The sequence below is a fragment of the Chrysochloris asiatica genome, unplaced genomic scaffold (assembly GCF_000296735.1).
Source record: "Chrysochloris asiatica unplaced genomic scaffold, ChrAsi1.0 scaffold00071, whole genome shotgun sequence".
Classification (NCBI taxonomy): Eukaryota; Metazoa; Chordata; class Mammalia; order Afrosoricida; family Chrysochloridae; genus Chrysochloris; species Chrysochloris asiatica.
Window position 1 is genome coordinate 8,937,027 of NW_006408589.1, and position 18,974 is coordinate 8,956,000.

The 18,974-nt window shown below is 45.5% G+C and overlaps 2 protein-coding genes across 2 annotated transcripts in view; one reads left to right on the plus strand and one right to left on the minus strand.

Annotated features, from left to right (window-relative positions):
• The window catches only part of KCNIP1 (Kv channel interacting protein 1), a 600,752-nt gene that overhangs the window by 553,132 nt on the left and 28,646 nt on the right, over positions 1-18,974 (minus strand). The gene's annotated exons all lie outside the window — the stretch shown is intronic.
• On the plus strand, positions 3,395-13,895 carry KCNMB1 (potassium large conductance calcium-activated channel, subfamily M, beta member 1). Its single transcript, XM_006864820.1, has 4 exons — positions 3,395-3,466; positions 8,363-8,520; positions 9,982-10,153; positions 13,626-13,895. Exons 2-4 carry the CDS (start codon positions 8,387-8,389, stop codon positions 13,893-13,895), a joined length of 576 nt encoding a protein of 191 aa, XP_006864882.1. The 5' UTR covers positions 3,395-3,466; positions 8,363-8,386.

An 18,974-nucleotide genomic window follows, 5' to 3' on the forward strand; every position in this document is an offset into this window, starting at 1 on the left:
GAATAGTCAGAAACATCACACTAGAAGGCTTGTAAGTCCGTCTTCTGCCTATGACTGATTGGAATTCCTAAAATGGGGCTACAGCATACCCAGTGAACGAGGCTTCCTGCAGAGCCTTTGCAATACATAAAACTATAGGTAGAATCCGGAACCACATCCAGATCTCCAGAGATGAGAAATCTCCACTTGAAAGGATAAGCAGACCAGCCTGGAGTGGCTAGGAGAATAAAAGATACCTCTTGAAAGAAAGACCTGCAGGAAAAATGGAGGCAGACGGACTGTTACTACAAGAACAAACAAATCGCTTCCATAGGAAACATCAAGGCAAGTGGCCAGGTCCTCTCAACGCAAACCCCCCTCCAAGACTAAGACTCAACGGAAATGCACACTCTGATTGGTGACCATACACATCACCGATGGGGGGAAGTGGGGTAAAAGCAGTAATGAAGTGGCAAGCTAAGCCCTACAATTTTCACTGGACTTCTGTGGACCCAGTTGGGGACCTGGTTGGCAAGCAGTGTGAGGAGACCTGGGGACTCTTGGGCCCAGAGTCGGTGGTGTGGCCACAGAGGACTTGCGAGGAGAGTGGAGCTACCGGCTGATCGGAAGAGAGGGCATGTGCACAGAAGCGCCTACACTTGCAGATGATAGCCATGTGACCTGGACCGGATGACTGGATGATCGGAGCTCAACTAGGAGAAGAAAGAAGAGAGGAAAAAAAAAAAAGTGAGCTGATACAATCTGATGAATTTGACCTATACCTATGGAGCAGCAACTCAAAAGAAGGAACAAATCCTTACAGTAAGAAACATTCCCACCCCCTCCACACACAGAGTGGACGGAGATGGGCAACTTGGATATTGGATACTCAAATGGGGAGGGGGGGACTACAAAGGCAAGAAGTGACTGGTTTATAAGCTTTCAAGAGGGAACCTAGTTCTAGGGGGCATGGAGGAAGGCAGAACCTCCAGTGGGTACTATTCAATCTGTCTGGGAGGAGCTGATGAAAGGAAATACAGATGGGTAACTCATGAAACTGTAGTGAATAATGCTAATCAGGACGGATTATGAGGTTTGGAAATGCAAAGGTAGATGTTTTGTAACAAGGAAGGGAGTGATTAATTCTCCAGTCTGGGACCATCAACGGAGAAAAACCGAGAGAGGGACCCTACCCAGAGAAACAGAGATGCCTGAGATAGATACAGAGACGATGATGTGGATTGATGAAGCGTCTGGGGACCTTGGATCCAGAGTCGGGGGGTGGGGGGAGAAGTGTAGGGAGTGGGTTTCTAGGATATACCCTTTGGTTGGTTGATGATGCATGGAGGGAACTGGAACCATGGCAATGAAATGATATGATATACGATGGAATGAATGTAAAGCTAAAGTTCTCTCATGTAAACTATCATATAATTCACAATAAAAAAAAAAAGGGGGAGCAGTTAATCTTACAATCCAGAAACAAAGGACCCTAGGACCATCAAGGGAGAAGAGCACAAGCTGAATGCGAAACCTTATCTAGAGAAGCAGCAACACCAGAGATGGAGGCAGAGATGAGGACATGGATAGAGGGAGCAGCTGAGGACTCGAGATTCATGGGAAGAGAGGGAATGAGAGCTGACAGACTTACAGAATGTGCCCTTTCGTGGTATAAATTATTATATATGCTTGAGTGTTTAAAACAACAACAACAACACATACAAGCAAACAAACCCTATGGCGAGCAGTTCTGCTTTGCACCCATGGGGTTGCCCAGAGTTGGAATTGACTCAGATGATATCAATTGTTTTGTTTTTCCTTTTTCTTTTACTCCCTATAAATACATAAAACATAAGTATTCACTGTGATAACATCCTTTTTTCCTTGATCTTACATCTATGATACACATCTCCCTTACAATGGAGAATCCAGGTTTCCTTCTATATCCCCTCCAGAGCTAGGCCACTGACTTATAGGAAAGAGCAGAAGAGGAAAAGAATCTTGATGTGAATGTGATGTCTGTTTATAAACTCCAAATGTGACCATCTTTAAAAATTAGCAGCCTTTCAGTCTGTTGCACTATGCATCTCTCCCCTAAGAGACCACTAGAAGCACTGGCAATTTTGGATGAGTCCATGGCTCCCAGGAGGACTCTTCTGGCCCCTGAAAGGATCAAGGACTGTCCTTGGGCTACTACTGGTCTGAGGCATTCAGAGCCCACTTAGCACCCCATGTTTATTCCAAGTCCTGTGTCCTTCATTGCAAACTGCTTGCCAGGATCTCAGGCTGGCCTTCCGAGACACCCTTTTGCTATGAGGCCCATTAAACAGACAATTTGCTCTTCTATTAATAAGATTCAATTAGGAAAGGGGAGGTGGAAGGAAACTAACCACTAGAGAGTGTATCAGGAAGACCTGAACAGTCACTCTTATTTCACAGCCCACTGCCTCGATGGTGGTTGGGGCAGGAGTGAGAGACGTGGAGGGCTTATTAAGCAAGGAATGCCAACCTTTGTCCACTTCCTATGGGGGACTGGGCACACTTGAGGTGACCTCCAGAGGCTTTATTGGCAGGTGGGTGATGTGTAAGGGAGGCTAACATCTTTGTCCTAGAGCAGCATCAGGGAGGCAGAAAGAGTCCCAATATTGCAATCTGGAAGGGCCAGTTCTGAATCTGTTCTGACATTTGGAGCAAAATAACCTTGGACCCATCCCTTAAGGGCCGTAAATCTCAGTTTCATTGCCTTCATCTGACCTGTTGGGTAAAAAGAGAATTGTTGTTGGCTGCCGTGGAGTCGGTTCCCAATTCACAGTTTCCCCATGCTCAACAGAACAAGATGTTGCCTGGACCAATGTCATCCCCTTCTTTTAAAACTCCCAATGTCACAGATGAACAAGTTGAGGTTTTGAGAGGTGCTTTGACTTGTCCAGGATCACATAGCATGTAAATTGCAAAGGTAGGAGGGGTTTAGCTGCTCCATCATGGAAATGCCAGCATCTAGTTCTCCATGATTGACAAGCCCAACCTCTAGAGTTTCAACTCTTCCTCTTTCCCCCACATCAACAAAAGGAAAATAATTTTCCATTCTGGCATTCTCTGCAAGCCCAGAGAGACGGAATGTAAAAGAAATGGTTCCAAATAAACCAAGGCTATCTTTCCCAGGCTGCTCTGTTTTGCTTGTTTTGTTTGAAATCTGTCTTGTTTCCCACCAGACTCCAGGTAATACAGGTGCAAGGGCCTGTGTAGCAGCTGACGGCCCTGCTGGTTCTTACCTGCTCTCTGAGTTTGTGTCCTGGAGCTGTGTGTGCTCAGACGTGACCATGTTTGGGCATGGAGGCTTATCCCAGATGGGGACCAAGGGCGGCCTCCCTCGGGATGGCCTGGAAGGCTGCGCTTCCTGCTGGAGCTCCGTGGCCTCTTTTGGGGTGGGGGCCAGGCAGAAAGAAACTGTCTGCCTGCTGAAAACTCACAGGAGACCCAGGAGACTGTGAGTACTGGTCTGAGAGCACTTGGGGAATGATTCCTCCATGGGAGCTGGCAGGAGGGCTGGGGGTAAGCAGCAGAGATGGACAGGGAGGGTGGGGGAGGGGCAGGCAGTGGGCACTCCCTTCCTCTTAGAGCTGTTCATTGAGGTTCTGAATTCCAGAGGGGCGATGCTGGCATCTGTGCTGGTAGTCTGGTGGTCAGTGGGTGCTCAGCACTCTGGTAACTCAGAACTTTTGGTCTCATATCATAGGACAGCAGGTGGGAGGTCAAAACCACATGTGACTGTTGTCACAGTGGACTTCTTGTTGTTGTTGTTAAATGCTGTTGAGTCAGTTCCAACTCAAAGCAACCCTTATAGGGTTTCCAAGGAGTGGCTGGTGAGTTTGACTCACCAACCTTGTGCTTCAAACCAACCTTATGGTGTAGTGCTTATCCTACATTTGTTGTTGTTAAGTGTGATTGAGTCGGTTTAGACCCATAGTGATCCTGTACAGGGTTTCCAAGAAGCGGCTGGTGAGTTTGAAGTGCCAAACTTGTGCTTTAAACCAGCCTTACAGTCTAGAGCTTATCCTACTTGTTGTTGTTGTTATGTACCGTGGTGTTGGTTCCGACTCATAGCGACCCCCCTGTACAGGGTTTCCGAGGCTGTAAATCTTTACAGGAGCAGAAAGCCTCATCTTACTCCCACAGAATGGCTGATAGTCTTGAACTGCCGACCTTGAGGCTAGCAGCCACTATGCTACCAGAGCCCCTTTTATCCTACTTAGTGGGACAAAAAATACACTTGGCAATGAGGCATGGTTTCCTGTGTTAATAATAATGACTCGTATTTAACAAGGGCTCACACTGGCCATACACTGTGATAAATACCTTGGATTGGTTATTTCATTTGCTCTTCATCATAATTCTCTAAAGCAGGTGCTATTAATCTTGTTTTATAGTTGCATAGCTGATACGTGATAATGCCAGGATTTCATCCTCTCAAGGCCTCAAACCCTATACTCTATTCTTTGTCTTTCTTAGAAAAAAAGATGCCAACCCAAGTGTAGGGCCACACAGGACCCTCTAAAACACTTCCTCATTTGCTTTGTTCTGTTTTTTCTAAATCTGTCAGAGATCTTAAGGGGCTTTTCTAAAGGGAAAGAAATTTAAATAATAATAAAACAAACAAACAAATATATCCAGAGTGGATTATGAATTGGGCTGCTAACTGCATTGCCAGCAGTTTGAAATCTACCAGCTGCTCCATAGAAGAAAGATGAGACTTTCTGCTCCAGGAAAGATTTACAGTATACAGAGTCACAGTGGGTCAGAACTGACTGGTCAGCACACAGCCACCACCACTAGAGATATTTAGAAACTCTCTAAACTGAGAAGTTCTTCCTAGAGTTTAAATGAAATTTCCCAAGTTGCAACTGACACCTATTTCTTCCTCTGTGAGCCTCAGGGGATATCAACTTTTCCCATCTTCCCTCCTGCCTGAAGGTTCTCACAATGCATGTTGAAGCCCAGCTTCTCCCCAAAGTCTTCTATCTAAGACTTGCTCTGGTTTTAGGATTTGACATGACTCTTCAAATCCCTCACTAGGGGTAGGCAATGCCTAGATCAGGGCTGCACAAAGTGGTGAAATCTAAGCAAACCACAGGTTCCAGATGTCCTTCTCACCTCCCTGACTCCTGAGCTCCCAGACAGCAGAGGTCCAACCTGCACCATCCTCAGGAGTGCCTGGAGTGCTGGGGCAGTAGGCTCTGGAAAGTGGGATAACAATTAGCTAGGCAGATAGGAGTCATTTCCAGGAAAGCGTCCCACAAGTGCCCCCTAACCAGGGGAGAAGTGGGTGCTCAGCCTACATCCTCTAAGACACCATTCCCTGTTAGCCCTAAGCCACAAGTTCTTTGTATCTCTGACTGGGTCAATGTGCAGTGACCTTGGACAGCCCTGGGGAAGCAGGTGGTGAGGGCTTTTTTGTCCCTATATGATGCTCCTGTACAGACGAATATATGGATGGACTTGTTAAACTGAAACTGACTAAGCTAAGATGTAATCCATCTCATTCCTGCAAAATAATGTTATTGCTGTTGCTAAGTGTTGTCAAGTCGATTCCGACTCACAGTGACCCTGTATAGGATTTTCAAGGAGCAGCTGGTGGGTTTGAACCACCGACCTTGAGATTAGGAGTCTAGTGGTTATCCTAAAGCACTATACCAAGACTCCCCTCAAAATAATAGAAGGAACTGAATACATCTTCTTTTCAGCAGATGTGCCAGATCTCCGTTAGAATTTAGAGGAACACTCCCTGATGGTGATGCAGATGAGGGAGAGAAGTTGTGATGGGATGCCATGCTTGTCAATTATCTTTGGTAGAAAGGGAGAGCTAGACCACTTCCCAGAGGAGCTAGTGACAGGTTATATCCTTGGTACCTGAAGATGGACTCTCCTCTTTAGGAGAGTAGGGAGAGGGGTGGGGAGAGAGGGTGGCACAGACTGTGCTCAACTCTAGCCTAAATCTTGGTGGCATGAGTTCATCCATCAGAACCATGAAATAAAGGCCCAGCAATCTTTCTTCTGTAAGACTGCAGCCAATATAGCCCTAAGAAACAGTTCTACTCCATAGCATTCGAGGTCACCATGGGACAGAATTGATTTGATGGCTATTGGTTTATGGGAGAGAAAGGGGCAGGGCCAAGGATCTCTGGCTGAACTCTTGAAATAGTCCTATAGTTAGGAAAGAAGTCTGAGTGGAAAATAAAACACTTGGCTTTAAATCCCTATGGACTAATGCCATAGGATGTGCACTGATTTTTAAAAACAATGTACATAATACTCTAGGGACCTGGCCAGGAAAAAAAAGAATTCCTCCCTGATACATGGTTAAAATTTATCATCAAACAAAGTTTTTGTGTGTGTGCCTTCGAGTCTATTCTGACTCATAGTGACCCTGTATAGGATTTCTGAGGCAGTAAGTCTTTACAGGAGCAGAAAGCCTCATTGTTCCTGGTATTTTATGGAGAGATGGACTCTGGTTAATGTTAACCAATCAACCAAGAGCAACAACAAAACAACAATTTACCAGAAGGCTATGGGGCAGTTCACAGAACCCAGGAGAAGACTGTGCAGTGGAAGATGGGCAGCTCTGTGGCTCTGGATTTTCAGGGTGCATTTAGTTGGTGCCAACTCATGGTAACTCCATATATATTAGAGTAGAACCATGCTCCATGGTATTTCCAGCAGCTGTATTCTCCAGAGATAGATAGATAACCAGGTTTTTCTTCCTAGGTGTCTATGAATGAACTTGAACACATTGTTAGCAGCTGAGCCCAATAACCATTTGCATCACCCAGGGACTCCTTGGGGCTTTAGGTGTTATTATTGTCATTAAGTGCTGTTAAGTCGATTCTGACTCATAGTGACCCTGTACTGGATTTCCAAGGAGCAGCTGGTGGGTTTGAACCACTGACCTTTTGGTTAGCAGCCCAGTGCTTATCCTATAGCGCCGTATCAGGACTCTAGGACTCTAGGTTGCACAGATTAATGGACTGTTCCTTGAAAACACTTTGCCCAGATTTTTCTGAGAAAGAGTGACCAGTGATCCTAGCAGGGCAGGTTGGGATGCTTTGCTTACTATGGGGTAGGGTAGCGCCCCTGAAGATGAATGTGTGGGGAGGTCTTACCAGAAGAAGAGGGAAAGAAGAAATTCTGCAACTACCTCCTTCCATGCTGATTTGACCTTTGCCCTGAAATAAGAGACTTTCTTTCCTCAGAGTCCCTCAGCAGCACAAACAGTTTAAGTGCTCAACCACTAACCACAAAGTGGAGGTTTGAATCCACTCAGAGGCACCTTGGAAGAAACATCTGGTGATCTATACGTGAAAAATCAGCCATTGAAAACGCAATGGAGCACCGTTCTATTCTGACACACATGGGGACACTATGAGTCAGAATCCACTCAAAGACAAATTTTTCTTCTTTTTCCCTTGCTTGAAGGAGACCATCTGCTCTTAGAGCGGGCCCACTGGAAGGAAACCTCTTGCCCACCCCCATGTCCACGGCTGTCTTCTGGGGCCCTCCTCGTCTCTCTGCATCCCCAGCCAGCCCAGCCGTGGGACTGTTCTGGCAGATGGTGCAACATCCCAGACTTCTCTGTGAGATACAGGGTCCTAGTGGAAATGGCATGATGTTCCGCCCCTACCCTTTATGTCCTGTGGCTGTTTTAACAAATGACCATCTGTTGGTAGTCACAACAGCAGGCACCTACTCTTATAGGCTTGGAGGCCAGAAATCTAAAGCCACCATCACTGGGCTGAAACCAAGGTATCAGCAGGACCACGTTTCCTGTGGAGGCTCCTGTGTCTCTTGCCTACTCTAGCTTCTGGGAGATGCCAGCACTGTTTGGACTGTGGCTGTCTCCATCACTCCAGTCTCTGCCTCTGTGGTCCCATCTCCTTCTCCTTCTATGTTTATTTGTAACCTCCCACTTCCTATCTTCCTTGTGGTTGCATTTATCCTGGATAATCCATCTCAAGACCCTTAATTTAATCACTTCTGAAAACTCTTTGCCATTTAAGTTACTATTCACAGTTTACAGGGGTTAGATCATGTGTGTTTTTTAGGATGGGGGCCACTATTCAGCTGACCATACTCACTGTTTGGTCTTGGGCAAGTCCCTTTACCTCTCTGGACCAAGGATCCCACACAGGAGAAGGATGATGATAATATGCACCTCTAAGAGCTGGAGAGAGGCTTACATGTGGTCAGAAAGCACTCTGGCGTTGCAAAACTCCATATGGAAATAGCTGAGATGTTGATATCTTTGCACACCCCTTATCACCTGTCCTCCTCTTTGTGGCTTGCCTATCACCAGTACTGATCTTACTTCTGTTTGCCTCTGTCACCCTAGAGATGATCACTGCCCCCAGTGGACATGGGGAAAAAGCTGGTAATGGCCCAGAAGCGGGGACAGACTCGAGCCCTCTGCCTGGGCGTGGCTCTGGTGGTGTGCGCTGCTATCACATACTACATCCTGGGCACCACCATGCTGCCCCTCTACCAGAAAAGGTATCCACACCTCCTGGCCTGTCCTCTCCCCCCAGGGATTTCCCCCAAGGGCCTGGGGTCTGTGAACAGCCTGCATTCTTCCTGACCTGCCCCTGGCCCTCACACCAGTAAGAAAGTCTAGATAATCTTCATTCTCAGGTTCAAGGTTGAAGTATGATGAGAGTAGGCTAGACTAAGCCTCATTAGTCTGGGATCTGGAAGGAACAGTTACAGGACACCCTTCTCATAAGAAATAGCAAGAGCCGCGGTGTTAGTTTGAACCCTGGAGCCATCAGAGACTCACAGAACTTGATAGCTCATTTATTTGACCTCTCCTCTGAAACATAGCAGGTAGGTAGACATCTGGCCTCTTAGATATCTCAAGTGAGGGAGTACACACTAATTCTGTTCATTCCACTTTACTCTTGGGTTTTTCTGATAAGTAGTAAGTGCTTACATTGAGTTGAAATGCACTCCCTGCAACACTGTTCCAGAATCTGCAGCGAAATCTCAGTGTCCTTCCTGAGATGTCAACTGCCGGAGCTTTTAAAGAACAGCTGTGATGTTCTGGACTTGGCTCTTCATTGAAACAAACACACTCTATTTTCTGTGCGTGTCCTTAGAACATGTCTCAGACCCTTGCCTCTAGGCACGTTACAGTTGCTGAAAGGCCACCTCTCACTTCTGGCAATGAGTCTCCTGCCGGATAAATGGGAGATAAGTCACAATTGATTGGCTAATGTGTTGATAAGTCTGTAGGCCTCTCCTGGGCCTGGGCCTCCTCACTATTTACAATGCTGGAGTGATTCCAGGTTGAAATCTTACTAAATGCAACACTGCTCAGAGCAGCTGGGTGCCTGCAACTCATTATCTGCAGATTAAGTTCTGTCCCCACCATCTTCCTCACCTTCACAAATCAACCCCCTGGACATAAACTCTCTTTTTTGGGGGTAGGGCACTGATTCTAAAGCCTCCAGGTCTGGCTTCCAGTTCCATGTGGCCTTGCAAATGTCACTCGCCCTGTCTGAGCTTCTCATTCCCTCTCTGTCAGATGAAGATCATGTGGATAACTAGGTTTCAGTCCTGATGCTCATCAGAACATCAGGGAGATTGCTTTAAGTAAGACTAGGGCCGGCCTCACCCATCCAAGAGGATTCTGGTTTACTTGCTCTGGGTGTGACTTGGGTTCAGGAATTTAATTTTTAAAGTTTTGGATGAGCAGCAGGGTTAATAACCATGCATGTACATGATGTCTCAGGCCTTGACTAGCTCCATTTTTCTGGTTCTAGGATTCTGCCTCTCTGTCCAAGGGCCTGGGCTCAAGCTGTTGTCAGTGTTGGAGTAGTGGGCAGGATGAGGGCCCCTATCTTGTGTCTTTTTAATGTTTCCTAGGGACCAAAGGTGCAAACCGGGTGCTCTCTATGTCTCCCTAGTGCTAAAGGGTTTATGTGTGTTTGTTGTTTGTGTGTGTACTCTTCCCAGTGTGTGGACCCAGAAATCCACGTGCCATCTGATTGAGACAAACATCAGGGACCAAGAGGAGTTGGAGGGCAAGAAGGTGCCCCAGTACCCATGCCTATGGGTCAACGTGTCAGCCGTGGGCAAGTGGGCTGTGCTGTACCACACAGAGGACACTCGAGACCAGAACCAGGAGGTATCAGGCTGGGGATGGATACATATTCCCTTAATCCCAACTGATGTTTGAGCCTGTCCCACCCCAACTCCCAGCTCCACTTTACGAGCAATCAAAGCTGAGTCATCATCATCCCCATGCAGAGAGTGGAGGTTGAGGTTGAGAAGGATGGACCTCCGTGCCCAGGTCTCACAGTTGGTACAGGGTCAAGCCAGCCTAACTCTTCTGTGCTGGAGTCAGACAGATCGGGGTTTGATCCCTGCTCTACTACTACCTGACTGTGTGACCTGAGGCAGTCACTTAACGCTCTGAGTCTCAGGTTCCACATTTGTGAAATGAAGGTATTAATACCATTCCTCTTCATTTTGCCATTCCCAGAATAGTAAACTATAATTGTCAGATTCAGAATGGTCAACACCTGTCCATTTCAACTCACTAATGCCTAGGATATCCATCTTATACACTCCATTTCATTTTTGATAACTTCCAATTTTTCCTAGATTCATACATTGTACATTCAATATTATTATTATTAACACATGTTTACAGTGCCATATTCCGATTATAATGACTATTCATAGCTGTTTCTCCTCCTTCTGCATTCTACCCCATCAGTAAATGAAGATCCTGAAAGCCTTACTCCATTCGCATCATCACAGTCAACTCTATACTGAGGAGGCAGCTCTTCCCCAGTTATTTTGAGTGCCTTCCAACCTGAGGGGCTCATCTTCTGGCACTCTGGCGTTACCATATTTTCATTATTTGGCACTGTATCTGACAGTGTTCTGCTACTCTTCATAATGTTTTCCTCTTCCTGAACTAAATGTGACAATGTTCTGATGTTGTTTGTAAGGTTTTCATTTAACAATCAGAAGCAGTCTGCCTTTTCTTCTTCTTTTTAGTCTGTCTTTGTCTGCAAGCTCATCTGAAAGCTGTCCACTGTGGGTGGCCCTACTGATATTTAAAATACTGGAGCCATAGTTTCCAGTATCACAGCAACATGCAAGCCACCACACTATAACAAACTGGGGTGTTATAAAGTTATCTAAAAGATTGGTGTCAGATATTTGGACAGGGGGCAACTTCAGTATCTGTCATAGATGCTATTTTGTAGATATGGCTGTGGGTGGAAGTGCCCTTCATGCTTTTGCCAGGCAGCTGGTGATAGGTCACTGCTTGGGGGTGCAGGGAGATGGTGATCCAGATCAGCTGAGTGACCACTGGAATCACAGGTGAAAGGCCAGGCCAGGCTTTCCCCTCATGCCTCCTCTCATGTTCTTCTGGAAGACGTATCTGTCTTGGGGGAGTTTTATGTCCTTTTTGTGGTCAGTGCTCAGGACAGTGGTGCCCCAGCATCACTCAGGGTTAACAAGATCAGGGCAGGGGCAAAAGGAGGCAAACAGACTCCAGGTGTAAGCTTTGCCTTGCAAAGCAAACTCCTGCCCATTGTCTCCCCATACTGGCCAGTATGAAGGACCCAGAGTAACTACAAGCAGGCAAGGGGAAAGTGAGACCCAGCTGGGCACAAATCCCAGCTCAGAGCTCATCCACAAGGCCCACTTTAATAAGGAGAGGGGACAATTGCTGCCGTTTCATAGCTAAGTCATAATGATGTTCATAATAGCAATAATGCCAGCGCTTATAATCTTCCGCTTACTTCTGGACTAGGCTCTGAGCTAAGCACTTTGTAGTATCATCTCATTAAAATCTACACAAAATTACTACTAAGTTGTCACCTCCCACACCTGCTGTACCTGACTTCAAGAGATTAGAGAACTTGACAAGTTCCTACAACTTGGGACTGTCTGTCTCCATAACTGAACTTTTGCTCATCTAGTATGTGACCCGAGATCATAGACAAAGGAGTGCCTTTGTCAACTCAGGACTTGGGATCCACCTGTGTCTGCTGACCCTGCTGCAGCCCCCAAAAGCCCTGAATGCATAGAGAGCCTCAGTTGCTCCCTGGTTGGACAGGGATTGCTGCCATCCTCATTTTCTAATTTCTGGGACTGAATGCTCTCAGGACAGGTTTGGGGGTGAGCAACCTTACTCCAATGCAAAGATAACTGAGGCAGGGGAAGAAGCTGCCTCAATATTGCCACTGGAGTCCTATTTGTTCACAGGTAGATCATTGACATGATTTCACTAAGACAATCCTCCTCGGGCTCTAATACATGAGGAATGAACTGATTTGTGGCCCCATCCTCAGGGACTCAGATTCAGCAGGAGCCTGGGTTTCTCACAGCCCTCCAGATCTTCTGCTGTAGGCTGCGGGAGGGGCCACACTCACTTGCAGAAATTCTCACAAGACCAATCTTCTGACTCTGGATGCAGAAACCAGATAAAACCCAGGTCTCCATTGGGTGCCTCCTTTGCTGAGCTCTCCATCTGGGCCTCATCTGAACAGAGCAGAATCTTCCTTCTCAGAATGGTCAGTGACAGAGTTAAATGCACATCACATGCCACCTGCTTTGAGCTCTTCTAAACAGTCTTTCTTTCATATCTGGTTTGACACAGGATCAGACCTCAAAGGGTTTTAAGTTTGAATTTTTGCCAATATTTTCAAACTGGAGGAGTTGTTATTTAAAATCTGGTTTTCTATCGTCTCTTGAAATGCGGAGGCCTAGCTGGTGGTATAGCATCAACTGTTCAGATGGTGAGATAACTGCCCATTTAGATGAATCCAGCTCCCTCCATTTGGTTCAGCCCAGCCACTTCCTGCAAATCCAATGTCAGTCAATACTTACCATCTGAATCTTACACCTATGTCCTTCTTTTACATTGTCTGTCATTCCTTCAGCTGACACCTGGCCGGGCCCAATAGAAAATGGAGTGTGTAACCTGCCCTGAGCAGAAATGCAGAGCTTATTAGCCTATTTCGTTCATTGGCCAACATAGACAGCTAAGTTTGAAGCCCGTCTTTAAATAGTATCTTTTGAAAACAACACTGCTCTTTGCCAATTATGAGTCCCTGGATGGTACAAATGATTAACACACTTGGCTGCTAACTGAAAGGGTGGAGGTTGGAGTCCACCCCCAAGTTACTGTGGAAGAAATTCCCAGTGATTCAATTACAAAAAAAAAAAAAATCAGCCACTGAAAACCCTACAAAGTCGTTTCTACTCTGACACACACAGGTAACCAGAAATTGACTTAATGGCAACTGGGTTTTGTTTTCTGTTTTTGTTTTTATTTAGCCCATTTAAGTGATAAAAATATCAAGGTTCAGAGAGGGTAAGTGATTTGTTTTAACAGTCTATAGCCAGTAGGAAGCAGAGCTGGACTCCAACCTGGGCCACTGTCTACAGCTGTGCAGCTTGGGTACTGAACTACCCCAGAGGGAGGCTGGCACACAAGTAACACCTTGCATGGTGTAACTCTGGGACTTTTCTGATTCTATCCTAGAGGTCCTGACTCCAGAGGAGCACCTCACCCTTGGGCCCTAAGACAAGGGATTTCTAACCCCATGGGTGCTCTTACTTCTTCTCCACAGTGCTCCTACATCCCAAGCAGCCTGGACAACTATCCAGTGGCCCTAGTTGACGTACAGAAGGTCAGAGCCAAATTCCAGGAGCATCAGGTTTTCTACTGCTTCTCGACGACTCGGGAGAATGAGACCAGCGTCCTGTACCGGCGCCTCTATGGGCCACAGACTCTCCTACTCTCCCTCTTTTGGCCCACCTTCCTGCTGACCAGTGGCCTCCTCATTATTGCCATGGTGAAGACCAACCAGTCCCTCTCCATCCTGGCAGCCCAGAAGTAGACCCATCCAGGTCACACCATGCTAGAACAGGGACTCAGGGAGCTGGAAGTCCCAAGATCATTCCCCACTTGAATACCCTTGCTGCTCTCCCTGACTCCCCAATCTTCCCTTCCAATCCATCCTGTCTGCCATTGCATGGTTCATCTTTGGGAAAATGTCTTTGTTAAGTCATTTCCTGATCAAGAACATGCAATGGCTCCCAAGTGCCTCCTAAGGTCAACCAGTTACAGGTCTCCTTAATTTGTCCCCACTCAGTTGACCCAACCCCAGTTTCTTCCTGCACCACTCATCACCCCATAACTATGATGATCCTCATTTGTGTGCCTTTGCGCTTGCTGGTGGTGCAAAGTTCTGCCATCCAACCAGGAAGCCATCCTTAGCAAGGCCCAGTTCCTTCTTTAAATCTCATAATGAAAACACCAGCATCTGGCCTTCATAGAGCACATCTAGAATAGTAGTTTTCTATTGGGCTGCTAACTGCAAAATCAGTGTTCAAATCCACCACTCACTCATTGGAAGAAAGATGATAGTGCTTCCGTAAAGATTTTATTTCTCAGAAAACCTATATAGTGTGATTCTAAGACAGAATTGACTTGATAGTAGTGTATGAAAACTATATTTTTACTCCAATATTAATAAATCCATGTAAATAACAAAACGTTGTAAGGAAACATGAAAATACATCAAACTATTAATAATTATAATCCACAAATAATGGGATGTTGGCTAATTTAAATTTTCTTCCTTATCCCCCTTTAAAACTTTTTTGGTACTTTTCTAAATTTTCAACAATAATAAAGCTTTTTTCCCTAATTTTATTTACTTATATTTTGATAACAGCAGATGTTATTTTGTAAAATAACATCTGCAGAAAAAAGAACAGCTGGTGTTACTTGGTAAAAAGTTTTAAAGTATGTTGGTACAAGCTGCCAAGTTGACAGTGACCCCATAGGACAGAACAAAACTTCCCAGTAGGGTTTGCTAAGCTTTACTCTTTGTGGCGCTGTGGGCTAATGCGTCAGACAGCAAAGTCGTTTGAACTGCAAGGTCGGTGGTTCAAGCTCACAGCCGCTCCTTGGAAACCCTATACAGGGTCGCTATGGGTTAGAACAGACTTGAGGGCACTTAACAACAGCAACACGTCTTTATGGGGGGATTCTGGTGTGGCACTGTAAGATAAGCACTCAACCACAAGGTCTGTTTGAACTGCAAGGTTGGCAGTTCAAACTCACCAGCCACTCCTTAGAAACCCTGTTCAAGGTCATGGCACTTTACAACAACAACAATCTTTATAAAAGGAGCAGATCTCAAGGTCTTTTCTCCTGTGGAGCAGCTAGTGGGTTTGAACCACTGATCTTTAGGTTGACAGCTGGGTGCTTTACACATTGTGCCACCCAGGCTCCTTGAAAATAAGAGTCCCTCAAACAATGTTGTTGTTGTTAAATGCCATCCAGTCGGTTCTGACACATAGTGACCCTGTACAGGGTTTCCGAGGAGTAGCTGGTAGGTTTGAACTGCCAACCTTGTGGTTGACAGTCCAATGCTGCTACAGTGCCAACAACAGTAAGGGTGGGAGGAGGTTGAGTTCAGTCAGGAACTGTGGTGAGCAGACCAGTCTGTAAAGTTTGTGTAGCAAGGTCATCACATAGATACTTCAGTCAAATGTAGGACAGCCTCCTGGGGAGGTCTGTTTCAGATTTGAACACAGACACATTGAGGGAAGCCATCACATCTGGTGTGGCACTGTCGGATAAGCACTGGACTGCTAACTACAAGGTTGGTGGTTCAAATCCACCAGCTTCTCCTCAGAAACCCTATACAGAGTCACTATGAGTCAGACCCAACTCCATGACACTTAACAACAAGAAAAGCATCACTTCTACTGCGACCACTCCACGGACTATTAGAATCATGTCCTCCTGGTTGGACAGCAGTATTAGTACCCCAGGATACCTGTGAGAAATGCACATTCTCAGGCCATGTCCAGACCTACCTAATCAGAAACTGTATGTGTGCCTATGTGTACATGTGTTTATGTGTGTTTGTTGGGGGAGGAGGACCCCAAAAATGTAGTCTTAATAAACCCTGCAAACAATTCTGATAAATGTTCAAACATGAGGACCCGTACCCTGTCTCCAGGGATGTTGAGTGGGGGTGAAGGACTGTCACCAGGGATGTTGAGTGGGGGGGCAGAGAGCTGCCAAGGAAAGTCGTGAATGGGGTGAGGTGTGAGGCTGGTGTGTCTCCCAGTGCTGGATTCTAAGACAGCCCCTAGGTTTGCATGCTGTCTCTAGCACCGCAAGATTTTGTCTCTGAGTCTCAGTGTTCTTCATCTATAAAAGATTTCTCCTTTGGGTAGTTGGGAAGGCTGAATGAAGGCTTGATACATAGTATGTGGTCAAGATAGAAGCTATTGTTAATAATAATAAATAAATGAGTGCTAAGAAACTGCCAGAAATAATACTTAACAATGTCAACTAGCATTTATTGTTATTATTGTGATGCGTAGTGACTATATAGAGTCACTATGAGATGGAACAGACTTCAAGGCACTTAACAACAACAACAAATTGTGGCACTGTGGTAATGTGGTGGCTCCATAAGATAAGCACCGGACTGCGAATCACAAGGTCTGAGATTTGAGCCTGCCAACAGCTCCACAGGAAAAAGATGAGGTTTTTCTGCTTCCTCCAAGATTTAAAGCCTCAGAAAACATATACAGGGTTAAAAAAAGAGAGCAACCTGCTACAATTTGATCAACTTGACCTATACTTATGGATGTAGTAGTTCAAAAGAAGGAAAGAATCTTTACAGTGAGGATCATTCCTACCCCATCAGTACACAGGGTAGACAGGAATGGGCAACTTAGATATTGGCTACCTAAAATGGGGGGCCACAAAGGCAAGAAGTGACTGGCTTTCAAGAGGGAACCTGGTTCCAGAAGGTACAAGGGAAGGTAGACTCTCCACTGAATGGTTTCCCACCTGTCTGGATGAGGCTGGTGAAAGGAGATGGGGAATAGACTCTTGTGGTTCAATAGTGAATAATTACTATCAGGACTGACTGTGAGTGTTAGAAAAGTAAAGGTAGACATTTTGTAACAAAAGGAGGGGAGTGGTTGATCTTGCAGTCCAGGAGCAGAGGACCCTGGGGCCATTAAGAAAGAAGAGCGGAGTGCAGGACCCTACCCAGAGAAGCAGCAATGCCAGAGATGGAGGCAGAGATGATGTTGTGAAGAGATGGAACAGCTGGGGACTCTGGACTCAGAGAGGGAGAGAGGCTGTATGCTGACGGCTGGGGGGCAGGCTTGTGGGATGTACCCTTTGGTTGTTTGAATGTTTATATATTACTGAGTGCATCGGTGTACATCTCCCTCAATTAAAAAAAACCCAGAGGGAATGGAAGTAAATGCTGTTTAATGATGATGCATGGAGGGGATTGTAATCATTACAATGAAACAAAATACAATAGGATGAATGTAAAACTGATGTTCTCCCATGTAGACTATCACTCAATTCACAATAAAAACTTAAAAAAACCACAAAAACTATATAGGCTTGCTATGACTCAGAACCAACTCGATGGCACGTAATAATAGCAACACAATTGTGGCACTATAGCACAAGCACTAGACTGCTAACCATAAGGCCAGCAGTTCAAACCCACCAGTCACTCTTCAGAAACCTTATACTGGATCTATATGAGTTAGACCTCACTGAGTGGCACTTAATAACAACAACAGCGTTCATTACATAATCTAGTCCCTGGATGGCACCAACAATTAAGAGTTGCACTACTAACTGGAAGGCTGGCAGTTTGATTTCACCCAGATGGGCCTTGAAAGAAAGGCCTGTTGATGTACTTCCAAAAGATCACAGCCATGAAGACCGTGTGGAGCACAGTTGTACTCTGCAACACATGTGGTCTGAGGAATCGACTTAAAGGCAATTGGTTTTACTTGTCACATGTCGAGGCAGGTATCATTCTTTCAGTTTGCTTTACAAAATCAGTGAGGTCCTACGTAGCCCATTTTATAGACAAGTAGAGGCAATACAGAATAGTGGCTAGGTATGTGGACTTTTCAATGTAAAGAAATGTAAAGAAAACAAAAATCCTCACCTCTGGATCAATAAACAACGTTCTTATCAATGGAGAAAAGATTGAAGTTGTCAAGGACTTCATTCTTCTTGGATCAACTATCAACACTCATGGAAGCAGCAGCTAAGAACTCAAACAACGTATTGTATTAGGCAAATCTGCTGCATAAGACGTTTTTAAAGTGTTGAGCAAAGATGTCAGTTTGAGGACTAAGGTGCGACTGACCCAAGCCATGGTATTTTCAATAACCTCATATGCATGCGAAAGCTGGACAGTGAATAAGGAAGACCATAGAAGAATTGATGCATTTGAGTTATGGTGTTGAAGGAGAATATTGAAAGTGCCATGGGCTGCCAAAAGAACCAACAGATCTGTGTTGGAGGAAGTGCAGTCACAGTATTCCATGGAGGCCAGGATGGCCATACTTCGTCTCTCATACTTGGGACATATTGTCATGAGGGACCAGTCACTAGAGAAGGATATCATGTTTGGCAAGGTGGAGGGTCAGAGAAAAAGAGGAAGTCACCCAGTGAGATGGATTGGCCAAGTGGCAGCATCAGTGGGCTTAAGTGTAACAACAATTGTGATGCTGGCCCAGGACTGGGCAGTGTTTTGTTCTGTTGTGCATAGGGTCAGTATTGACTCAATGGCATCTAACAATAACAATGTGGTCTTTTGAAGGTCCCTGAGTGAAGCAAATGGTTTTATGGTTAGAACACACCTGGTAGTACCTCAAAAGAAAGTCCTGGCAATCTGTTTCCATAACGATTACAACAAAAACAAAACAGAACAAAACCAAAAACAGTCCGATGGGGCAGTTCTAACATTAGTTGGGATAACTTGATGGCAGCAGATTTGGATTTTGTTTTGCTTTTTTTTTTGAAAAATTTAAAGGTGTATTACCTGGGAGGTCATTCACTGGCTGGAGGACTTTGAGCAAATAACATCTCTGTGCCTCAACTACCTCATCTGCAAATGGGA